Raw genomic sequence first — 12402 nt, 5'->3', positions numbered from 1 at the left:
CAAGCTGCAGTAAATGCGTCCAGAGTCAATTTGGCTGGAGTTCAGCAACAGGGACAGCATTTTTCAGAGTCACACCAGGACATTCTAGAAGTCCATTAAAATCTGAATTCCCCTCTGGTAGCACATTCATATGGGAGGCAGCTGTCAGTTTACATTTTTACCACACATATCAATTCTTGTGATGGATATAACTATAGGCCTGCATAGATACTTTGTAGACTTACAATTTTTTTTTTAGTTTTTGGGGATTTTTTGATATGAAAAGTAACATTTAAATAAACTTAAAAACTGTACTTTAGGACTTTGTGATTGGATTTCTCCCTCTTTATCTTCAAAAGGTCCATCTTTATCAAACAGAAGTAGCATTACTTTGTTCCTTTTCAAATCTTATTTAGCAACTTGGCATGATCCTTTCCAGCTATAATAGGAATGTTGGGAAGGGAGGAATTTATGGCACACCACTTACTGCAGTTTTAGATCCTAATTGCTCCAGAAGCACAGCTTAATCCATGCAATCGGCGCGCATAGAGGGTTTCCCAGCAGGACATTCAGAGTACATCTGTTTCGCTGGCATCTGCTGCTCTAGTTGTAATACCATAGTGGAAAAAGTTTGTTGTTTTCTTTCAACAAAAAAATCTAATAAAACTGGCTAATGTTAGAGTTAAAGATGTTTGTTGTAAATAAGCTTTGGTTTTAACAGCCCTATGCGGTTTTTCCAGAGTTGTTTTCTCCAGAAAGCATTTCACTAGAAAAGGTGGATGTGATCATGAAGACACAGGGATTTCCCAAAGGGAACACACTTACACTCTCATCCCTCTTTGTTATTTTTGAGAATCGTATTGTAACAGTGGATTGCCAACTCTCCAGATCAGGGGCATCAAATTGTAAACTGCCCACATGGACTTAGTGGCTTAAAAATGCAATAGTGTTGTGGAGGGGATCTAAAGTCTGGGAGTCTGACCCCGGCGTAATTGCATGCCAGCACAAAGGATTTAGCCACTAATGCTTTGGAGAGAGAGCGAGAGAGGAGGAGGAGGAGGGACAGGAGGGAAAGAGGGGGTTATGCTGACACATCACAGATGGTCCTCACTCACTCCTGCTTGTTCTGTTAGTCAGCTGTTGTCTGTCTCCAGTACCTTAAATCACACCCACCATGCTAACCTGGCTCAACTCGAGCACTGTGGGCGACTGTGGCTCTATGGTAGAGTAGTCTTCTTGCCATCGAAAGGTTGTAGGTTCGATTCCAGCTTCCTCCTGCCACATGTCGATGTGCCTCTGGGCAAGGCGCTTAACCCCAAATTGCCTACCGATCTGCGTATTGGTGTATAAATGTGTGTGTTTGTGAGTGCAACTGGGTGAATGTGACTCTAGTGTACAGTGCTTTGAGTGGTCAAAATGACTGGAAAAGCGCTATATAAGTTCAGTCCATTTACCATTTACCACCAGCACCCCCTCCCCACCAATCCATAGACTTGTTTCTAAATTAGTTTTTTTTTTTTTCCGGAAAGTTGAAGGAAGTTCACCCTTTCGGCCTCTCCACTTTAACCTGTAGCAACCATGCAATTTAATGTATTTTATGTGATAGACGCATTCAAAGTAGCAAATAGTCTTAAAGTGAAAGGAGACCTATCCTTCATAACTTTTTTTTTTTTTTTTACTTTGCCATAAATTTGCATAAAAAATTGACCGACACACTTCAAAAACCTGACAGAACTTGATGTTTCACAAAATCTTCTTCATTCTATCAACACCCATGGGGGGCCTACATGCATAACAGGAAACCATGTGTTGTCAGTTGAAGCATCTGATGTAACATCATGGTGGTGGCTTTGTTTCTGGGCAGACAGTGGGGCAGAGGGATACTTTCTAACAGCAGGGACAGGGAGGCTGCTGAGGGTTAATGGGGAAGATGAATGGAGTTACATGCTTATTTAGGGAAACAACTCCAAATATCCAGAGAGAGCAATAATGATCCAAGAATATTTATGAGATAGAGTGGCCAACTCAAAGTCCAGACTGAAATCCAGTTTAGAATCACTGGTAAGACTTTAAAACTGATGTTAACAGATTATTTTTTTTTGGGGTATATCTTGTTGTTGTTTTTTTTAACTTTATGTTTTTTGGTATATTTATAGATATACATTTGCTGTACTGTTAATTGCCCATTCGGGACTTGAATAAATCAGAATTTTTTTTTGTCCAAAAAGCTTTTAAGCTATTTGGGGGAAGAAATTGGGCAAAAATGTCAGTTTCTACATGAACGAAGACACATAGCTCAAAAACACTTACAGCTGTAATTGTAGTTACGGGTGGTTGCTACAATGTGTTTTCTCATTGGGGCTGAATACTAATACAATTTTAAAGTTTTTGTAATCCAACAAAACGGTAAAGATTCCACAGGTAAAAATACTTGCAAAGCACCATACAAGTCATTATAGCACATGCTTGACCCTGAAAATATACTTTTTCTCCTTTCTTTGTGTCTCTTAGTTTCTGTTTGAGTTCATTCTGGGTCAGTTCTGCTTTTAGGACCTGGTGGCCTGGGCTGACTGGCCCTGCACATTAACTCACATTCCCTCCTTTGAAGGGCCATGTACTTTGGCTGCGTCAGACAGTCAGAGTGGTACACAGGGGGCCCGAGGGCGCTCTGCCAGACTAGCTGGTTTGATACTTCCTCTCCCGGCACCAGGCAGAGCGGGCCTCACCATGACCCCTGTTGGATAACATGTCTTAGCTGACAGACCAAAAGAAATTCATGTACAAACAGAAAACAGTCACACATTACTTGTTTTTTTTTTAATTCAGAACAAGGAAGAAAATCCCCTGATCTACAAAATGTCAACGTCCTCACTGGTCGACTTATTGAAAGGTAGCAAACATTTCTTGAAGTTCTATGGTGTTGAAAACATATTTTTGACAAATTCAAGACTAATACCAGGGTCTTTATTTTTTGTACTTTAACAGAAAAAGAGCCTTCCGATATACGCCTGGAATCCTAGAAAAGAACAATGGCCTGGATAGTAAGCAAGAGGAAAATCCGGACGGCAGCCCTGCGAGCCCCGTCCCTCCTTACTCTCTGAAGACCAGCAGTTCTGAGTGGAACAGCTCGGATGACCTCACCGGACCCCTCTCTGAGCAAGACGAATCTGGCCACACAAACTTTCTGCAGAGCTATTATCCACCTCTAGCTCCCAAACCCATACTGTCTGGTGGCATCTGCCCCCGCAACCAGCCCAAAAACAGTCTGTCTGTTCTCCGGCGATGGATCGAGACGCCCGTCGAGCACAGACTTTCCTCTGACGCCAGTTCTAAGTCGGGGTCTTCAGACCAGGAGAGGAACGACCTGTCAGCCAGTGAGAGCGAGGACAGATTACCCAGTCCAAAACCCAGACTGGATGACGGTGCAGACTCCATATCCTCCTCCCTCACAGAGATGGTCCTCCCAACCACTTTCTTTTCTGTGGACAGCTGCATGACAGATACTTACCGGGCCAAATACCACAGGAAACCGGGCTTGTACAGAAGAGCAGAGGACCACACCTCATCGGGGGAGAGCGACGCAGAAGGAAGGGGTCACAATACATCAGAATCAGGTACAGAGCATATTAGACTGCAACTCCAGTCCTCGAGTACAACTTCTGGATGCATCCCTGCTTCTACACAACTGAACAGAATAAATGGTTAATGACCAGGCTTTAAATGCCAAGGAAGTAATTCAGCCTTTTGATTCAGGTGTGTTGCAGTTAAGATTCAACCAGAATTTGCAGCAGAGTTGCACTTGAAAAATGAAATTACTCTTTAAAAATTTATTTTGCTGTTTAAAAATCACCAAACGAGTTCATAAATGAAGCCACCATTTTGAACCACAATAGATGTGCTTTGTTTGCACCTTCGCAGTCCCTGTAGGCTTTGGCCGACTAGTCGAAGTTGGCTTAGCCTGACATAGGCTGACCTTTACAGACTGGTCATTACATTGTTTGGTTGGTTAGAAGTTAAATTCAAACACTCTTCCTCCCACAATCCATTTAGAAATCATAAAGATGGCCGGAGAATTCCTATGTCCTCCATTGAAATGTTTTTTGAATTGTTTCTGTGGCTTTAATTCTTTACAGGTAATAGGGAAACTGTTCAAATTTTTAGATTTTTATCTGTGAAATTGGTTACATAAATAAAATGCACTACTTGAGGGTAGTCCTAGTAGAGACATGACACATTAATCTATTTGAACAATTTCTTTTCATTTTTTCTTTTTGCAGGCTTCTCTACAACTAAGACTACTGCAAAGTGGAACCCAGTTACTCCCAAATTCCTGGATGAGCACGGTTTCCTATGATCGAACAATGAACTTGGATGTTCCTGCAGCCGGACGCTGAATGGACTGACTGTTACACAAACTCTTTCTGTGGAACGTGTGGTTCCTCTCAGTGTGCTTGATATAGCAAAACAGAATGCCAAAGAGATTGCAGAAAGGAAGACGATTGTCTTTATTTTGTGAATTTGCACAATAGTGCGCTAGAAGGGTACAAAACGTCCTGAGACCGGTGAAGAATGTGTCAGATTAAGTCACTTTAAAAAACAAGAGATTAGAAAAAAAAATCAGTCAAAGATGTATCATGTTTCTCCGTGTTTTGTCTAGATTTTATGGAAGCTTTTATTTAACTACTCCCATTGTAGCGTTCATGAGGCGGTTGCCCCAGATCTCCCTTTTTCTGATGTTCAGAGACGTTCTCGTTTCTGTTTGAGAGATATTTGCATGGTTGTTTTAGGGGAACATTAAACAAGCCACTATTTTACTGTGTCCTTAAGTAACTCAACCATCTTGGAGGAGAGGCTTTTTGTTTGAAAAGATCTTTCACTAATGCCAGTGAAGGTGAAAACAAATTAGGAGGCGACTTGTGATTATGATAAATAGAATATTTGATTGACACGTGTACAGCACATCCTGCTATCTTGCTTATTTTTAATTGTGTATTAACTTTTATTCTGTTTTTGTATTTGTTTTGTATTGTTCTTTAACACTGTTTATGTGCATGGGCAGTTTAACAGTCAAGGCTTAATTCTTTTTACAGGAGGTTAAGGATAAAGTGTTGCAACAATCTTTCCTTTCTGTTTGGATATATATATATTTCAGACTAATGCACAGTGCCTTTAGTATTTTTCTATGTTGAGGTTAAATGATAAAGATTTGATTTGTACAGCTCTTTGATTTTAAAGAATTTTTGTAACATACAATTTTATTTTTTATTAACTGGTGTATAAATAAACAGTTTTATTTAACCATATGTGTATGCATCACCTGTGGTCATATTTCACGTTGGAGCAGAAATACTGATTTGTCTAACATGATGCTGTAAAAAGTGATGATTTGCCGCCACCTGCTGGTTACACCGTCATCTTCCCCTTGCAGACTACCAACTTGCAAGTCCCTCTAGTACACGTATGTGCAGAAGGGAGCAGGTATGTTCTTTTGCTTACAAAGAAAAAGGTATCTGAATTTAGTGTTTACTGCCTCTGCTTTAAAAGTTGAGCAACCAGTTGCCATTTATTTTAAAAAAAAGGATATTTCTGATCAATTTCAGGTCAATTTCTTAAATTAAGTTTTTTTTTTTTTTTTTTTAATCATTTCAGACTACGTTTTGGATAAAATATTAAAACTGAATTTATTCATTGCTTTCCTGTTATCTAAGCTCAGCAACCTCAACATGTTTGAAGAAGTTCTGGATTTTCTTTGAGAACTTTTTATAATCGGGGGAAAAAACAACAAAGGAAGATGTCCGCTATTTGAGAAGATTAACCTTGAGGGGTATGTAATTCAACCAAGAATAAACCATACTTATGGAGATCACTTCTGTGGGCTTTCTCCAATTATTTAATCTTAAGAGTATGTAAATGTCTGATTTTTATGAGTGTAAATGACATAAAAATGAATTCTCATTTTTAAATAAGAGATATTTTTGTTAATCCTAACTGATCTGGAAAAGGAAGTGATTTAATGTTGTAATGTGCATATGAAATGACTTAAATTTGTGGTAAATAAATTTTTTTTCCAAAAGCTGAAAAATGTAGAATTGTGTGGATGGAAGACAGGTTTGGAAATCTAGGTTTGGTGATATTTTATATATTCTTCATAACATTTTCCCCTCCATGCATGGGAAGCACTTTTGCTGCCATGATGCTGTGACATAATTCAGGATAACAGCTGACAACTGACAAAGTTCTTTGGGGGTGTAGCCAGACTGAGCTGTTGTCTTGCATGTTAATATGCAATTTGATCGCTATGTTGTTTTATGCAACCACTGCACATTGTCAGTTCAGCTTTACTGCTATTGTAAGCAGTATTTTTTATTTTTCAAAACACATTAGAGAAAATTGAAAAGTGGAGGAAAATTCTGTTTTTATTTTGTAATTTTACAACTTTTTTTTAAAGTAAATGGTTCATAGTTAAGTAAGGGACTTTAAAGATAATAAATATGGTTGAAACTAGATGATTTTTTGACAGAAATGTGGATCTGACAGGTGGTTTTGCTGAAGGCCGAGCGTCTCTGCTTCTGTAGAGAAGTTGGCAATGATCCGCACAGCTCTGGATTCTGACCAGTAAATAAAGTTTGTTTAGTTCAGAAACATCCAAACGACAAGAAGTTGACAAGAAGAAGCTACATTTAAATTAAATCCAACCTGAACATTTAATGAAGATTTGTTGACTTATACTTGCAAAAAAAAATCAAAGATAAAGAAAAATTTATTTTACAAAACTTTATTGTACATTTTTAAATAAGCAATTTATGAATACACTTATATTATTTAAAGGCAGATCAGAAGACAGATCTATGGATAGAGAAGAGTTTTAATAAATTAATGGCACATTTAAACAATTATTACATAAGTTATTTATTGTCATTTGACAATCTTCACTCTCCATAAGAGTCTCTGACTCCATAAGCAGTCTGGCATTAAGCTCTGAAAATATAAAAACTAATTTATCCCTCATACAGTTAGAGGGTTAAAAGCTAAGTATATATATATATTTCTTTCTTCTAATTTTTTTAAAACTTTTTTTAATTTTGCTAAAACTGTATTAGTTCTTAGAAAAATTTAAATTTTGAATACTTAAAAAAAATCTTCAGTCCTACATTATAAAAAATAAATATAATTTTTTGCTGTTTGTCTGATTTATTCTAAAAATATATTGGGGATAGATTATGAATAAAATATTTAGTGCTATAAACATGAGTTTTATTAGAGGTTTAGATTCGTGCTGCTTCTTTGTAGTTGGGCAGGTTTCACAGGTTTAATTTTACCCGGAGTTTGGACTGGAGAATTTCAAATCTGGCAACAGTGGCGAATGGCGCCATTTTTGTTATTAATGAAAGTGACGCGCATGCGCCATGCTGGGTAAAATATGCAGCTTCTTCGTGAGCTTTTAAAAACAGATGCGGCGAGCACCTGGTCTCACAGAGACACAAAACTGTCCGTCTGATATTCATGAACTTTGGGACCTGGATTAAAAATGATATGTTCTGATCTCCCACGACGCGGAATCCGAGTGGACGCCCAGCCTTATGACTGAAACTTTTGTGGGTCATCCGATTGAAATCGTGTCAGCGTTCATCGAGGCCTAGTTTGGCGTCTAGTACTTGACCTACAAGTAGGCCGCAGTGATGGCAAGTAGGCCGCGGGAGGACCGTGTTTGAAATCACTGCGTTGGTTATTCGGTAAGTTATTTTTCGGAAACCTTTTTCTAAGTTGTTTGTCTTTTTCCACTGATGACGTTAGTGAAGCCATTTTTTTGTGTGTCTAAACAGAGCAGCACACAAGGAGAGACCCGACCATGGCCTCTCGGCGGCGGTTTGTTTGGTTGCTGGCGTCCCTGAAACATCTTTGGAGACATAATGGCATCTGGAGCTAGCAATTGATTGATTATGGATATGCTACAATCAAGCTGAGGATGGCTAGCAGTTGATCGATTATGGATATACTACACTGAAGGTGAGGATCGCTTCCGTCAAGCTGAGGATTCCCTACAAGGTGCCTGGCGGATCCGCCCGACCCATCAAAGGTTGGTTAGGTCAAGCAACTGTTCCAATGGCGGGTCCAGAAGACATCTCAGGGTAGGAGCTGTTGCGGGTTTTGCTGTGCTATGCTGCTGATGCTAATGTTTGTTGAAGGCCAACGCTAGGCCTCTTGGTGTGCTGGTTTGGTTTGATTCTCTGCTGAGAGTCAATGAGCTGAGAAGGATTCTGCTGTTGTAAATCCTTCTGTCTTTGGATTTTTAGTGTTTGAAGCAGTTGCTGTGGTATTGTGACCTGTGGAGGTTTAGGTGCAACTAGAAGCTGCATTAGGATAATATTTATCTTTCCAATGAATATCAAATGTGTTTTTGGGTGAAGATGAGGTCTTTATATTTCAACATACATAATTTTTAAAATATTTGTTGTACCTATTTAATATTTAGTTTGAAATTTAGGGTCCATACTTTATTAATTCAACAACTCAAACAAATTTAATTTACGTTCAATTTAAACGTGAAAACCGATTAATCTTTGCGCCGAAACAATGCTTGGCCTCGTGCGATTTTGCCACTTCATTTCTTCTGGTCGATGAAGGACAACAGAGAGATCTCCTGGAGCTGCAGGCCGGAGGTCACAGAGGTAATGTTCACACTGTAATCCACCATCTCTTATTTGCAAGTATTCAGCTAAACGCCATGTTTTCCTTCTGGAGAGGATCAACTGGGACCTGTCCTTCAGTGTTTTAAGTTTGTTTTAACCCATTTTTTTTCTCCTAGACTAAGCAGCTGGTGGACCTTCTGTTGCAAATAACTTTTTTTTTTCTCATAGATGAAGCCACCAAAGGAGCTTCTCCTACAACTAATGCTCTTTTCTCCTATAGAAACACTCCTGGAGCAGCTCTTTTTCTTCTTCTGTCTTTCTCTTTTTTTTGTCCTTTCAAATCCCCGGGGGTAGTGACAGACTGCCTTTCATACAGAGCCAACTTCTGGTACTGCAGGAGAGTTCTTCCTGTTAAAGGGAAGTTTATCCTCTCCACTGTCACTACATGCATCTTAAATATGAGGCATTGATTCAGCTTAATTAACTGTTAACCAATTAAAATAATTGGTGCAGTGTTAGCCTCATTTTGGAAAGTCTTCCTGTTAAAGGGAAGCTTTTCCTCTCCAGTCACAACTTGCATCCTCAGTAGGAGGCCTTGCTTAAGCTTACTTTACTTTTAATGAATTTAAATAATTCATTAATTATTATTCATTAAATAATTCATTAAATTATAATAATAATTATTATTATTATTATTTTTTGGAAAGTCTTCCTGTTAAAGGGCAGTTTTTCCATTCTTGTTACCACCTGGATCCTCAGTAGGAGGCATTGCTTAAGCTTATTTATAATGAATTTATGTAATTGGTGCAGCGTTTTTCTGGAAGTCTTCCTGTTAAAGGGAAGTTTTTCCTCTCCACTATCACCACATGTATTCTCAACATGAGGCATTGCTTAAGCTTTCATAACTTTTAGTCAATGTTTGATAACAGTTTTTTTTTTTTTTTTTTTTGGAATGTCTTCCTGTTAAAGGGAAGCTTTTCCGTTCTACTGTCACAACATGCATGTTTATTATGAGGCATTTCCTAAGCTTACTTGTATGACTTAATAAATTTATATTGGTGCAATGTTTACTTCTTTTGGACAGTCTTCCTGTTAAAGGGAAGTTTTTCCTCTCCACTGTCACCAGATGGGATCCTCAGTACGACTCATTGCTTTAGCTTAACTTTTAACCAATTTAAATAATTGGTGCAATATTACCCTTATTTTGGAAAGTCTTATCACGTGGATCCTCAGTAGGAGGGATTGCTTAAGCTTACTTAATTGGTACATTGTTTTTTGTTTTTTTTGTTTGGCTTTTTTGGGATAGTCTTCCTGTTAAAGGGAAGTTTTTCCTATCCACTGTCACAGCATATATTTTCAGTATGAGTCTATGCTTCAGCGTACATAACTTTGAATCAATGTTTGATAACTGCAGTTTTTTTGGTAAATCTTCCTGTTAAAGGGGAGTTTCTTTTTGTCCCCTGTCACCACATGCAACTTCAATTTGTATAGTGGTGAATGATAGTTTTGAGCTCATGGTTGAGAATTTAAGGCCTTCTCAACACCACATGATTTATGGACCGGGAAGCTATGGTATATCATGGACATGGTATATGGACCAGGAAACTACGGTATATGGACATGGTAAATGGTCAGGAAGCTATAGTATATGGACTGGGAAGATATGGAAGCAGAGCAACAGTTTTTGTTGAGATGGAACGACAACTCTGAAAACACCGGATGGCCTCGGACTATGAAAGGTAGGAGTGTGAATACAACGCCAGGAAATGTGGTTTGGTACTTCCGGTAGCAACTCCTCAAGGCTATGAAGTCATTGGATGAGTTCAAGGAGTTTAGTAACAAACGAGTACAACGAAGGGGTTGATCCATTCCATGCACGATGCTACACGCAAGAAGAACATGATAGGCTATTTGAAATGTAGGAGTTCTGATCGTGGTTACAAAAGGGTAACCAAGATCCTTTTGGTTACCCAAACCAAAATGGGTTACCCTTGGTAATCTTTTGTTACCAAGGGTAATAAAAGGTTGTGTGTTCGGGCTTTGCTTTCACAATGGTGTTTGTTTTTCACACACAGTTCGGTCAGGTGTGTGAAAACAAACACGACTGGGTACCAAAGGGTTACCCTTCGGTTGGGTTTGTGTGAAAATAAACTCTACCGACGGGTAAGGCATTAGTTGCCCTTCGGTCGGGTTTGTGTGAAAATGAACCCTACCGGCGGGTAAGGCGTTGGTTGCCCTTCGGTCGGGTTTGTGTGAAAACGAACCCTACCGGCGGGTTAGGGCAAGGGTTAGGGTTAGGGTAAGGCGTTGGTTGCCCTTCGGTCGGGTTTGTGCGAAAACGAACCCTACCGACGGGTAAAGGTGTGAACAATTGCCAAACTTAGATTCTTCAGTCAAATATGTGTATGGAATCCATTATAAAGATTACTAAGAAAGAAATTTAAGAGGTCTCTTGAGTTTTTGAAAAGTGACAAATTCAGAGTTGTTAAAGGGTTTGACCTTAAACCTGTGCCAGTCTCTTTGTCTTTCTGTCCTGTTTTCCTTCAGGAATCCTCCTGGATCATCTTTTTTGTCTCGGATTTCGCCCAAAATTCCCCCGCATCGGCCGACAGAGTAAAATGACTGAACTTAAAACATGTATCAAAACGACTTCAGTTTATCTTTTTTTTTTTTTTTTCTTTCTAACAAAAACTGGATAAGTCTTCAGTCTGGTACTTTGGCTGTAACTGTTTTATTTTCTTTCTTTTATGTTTAATGGATGATTTGTTTGGAGACTTCATAACTAATTTGGTTTTGTTTATTTATTTTAGATATGTAAAATGTCTTCCAATTTCAGTGTTAAATGTTAGAATTTAATGTATATTGATTTTTGAGAATGTATTCTTGCATAATTCTAGCGTTATTATGGGCACAAGCCAACTTATTATGAGAAGTGGGATCTGTGTATTTATGCTGCTGTCATTTTCTGTTTCTACTATATTATTTATTTCAACTGTTTTTGTTTTCTCAGTTATTTTTCTCTCCACAGAAGCTACACCTGGTCTGGTGTTCTGACTAGCTGTGGTTGCTTCCTGGAAAAGGGCATTAACCGACATGATGCTCCCATCACCTAACCGTTCTCCCTCTCCTTTTCATTTCCACAAACATGGAAAGTTCTCCTGGATCAGTTGACCTGTTGTGTCTCTGCTCTGTCTTCTCTCAGCTCCCGTCGGTCATGGCAGATGGCTGCTTGTACTGAGCCCGGTTCTGGTTCTGCTGGAGGTTTCTTCCTGGTAGAAGGGAGTTGTTCTTCACTGTCGCTACATGCATGCTCTGTATGAGGATCTGCTGTAAAGTCAACGACTCAACACAAGCGATTTGCTGTCGCCCTCTGCTGGTCAGATTGAGTGAAAGCTGTAAGTAATGACTTCATACAATCTGCTGGGTTTCGTTTGGTACAAACCTTTTAAACTACTTTAATAATCAGCTGAGCTTTTTGTACTAGCAATTGGAGTACATGTGATTGAACTAAAATTACCTCAAAGTGCATTGTCATGACATTTGTTGTGAATTGTCAATATATAAAATTGAACTTTCAAATTAACAAATGAGCCCCACCAATAAACAATATAAAAAACAAACAAAAAACCCCAACAACCAATACAAGAAAGTTCAAACCCCCAAAAGTAGATACCAAAACACCAAAAGTAGATACAAAAACATTCAATCCCCCCCCAAAGTAGATACCAAAACATTCAAAACCCCCAAAGTAGATATCAAAAGGTTATAAGCTTATAATTATAACATTAATTCA

At 38.7% G+C, this 12402-nt stretch overlaps 1 protein-coding gene across 1 annotated transcript in view; it reads left to right on the top strand.

Annotated features, from left to right (window-relative positions):
* Window positions 1-5997, top strand: part of LOC102233624 (inactive ubiquitin carboxyl-terminal hydrolase 53-like) — a 39148-nt gene extending 33151 nt beyond the window's left edge. Inside the window, exons 15-17 of the mRNA XM_023346428.1 lie at window positions 2806-2869; window positions 2965-3593; window positions 4257-5997. Of these exons, the coding sequence (XP_023202196.1) occupies window positions 2806-2869; window positions 2965-3593; window positions 4257-4333 (770 nt within the window). The 3' untranslated portion in view covers window positions 4334-5997. The remainder of the gene's footprint in view (window positions 1-2805; window positions 2870-2964; window positions 3594-4256) is intronic.
* Window positions 5998-12402: the final 6405 nt, after the last annotated feature.

The sequence above is a fragment of the Xiphophorus maculatus genome, chromosome 14, assembly GCF_002775205.1.
Source record: "Xiphophorus maculatus strain JP 163 A chromosome 14, X_maculatus-5.0-male, whole genome shotgun sequence".
NCBI lineage: Eukaryota > Metazoa > Chordata > Actinopteri > Cyprinodontiformes > Poeciliidae > Xiphophorus > Xiphophorus maculatus.
The sequence above is the reverse complement of the archived record's forward strand: the minus strand, read 5'-3'. Positions and strand labels throughout refer to the sequence as shown.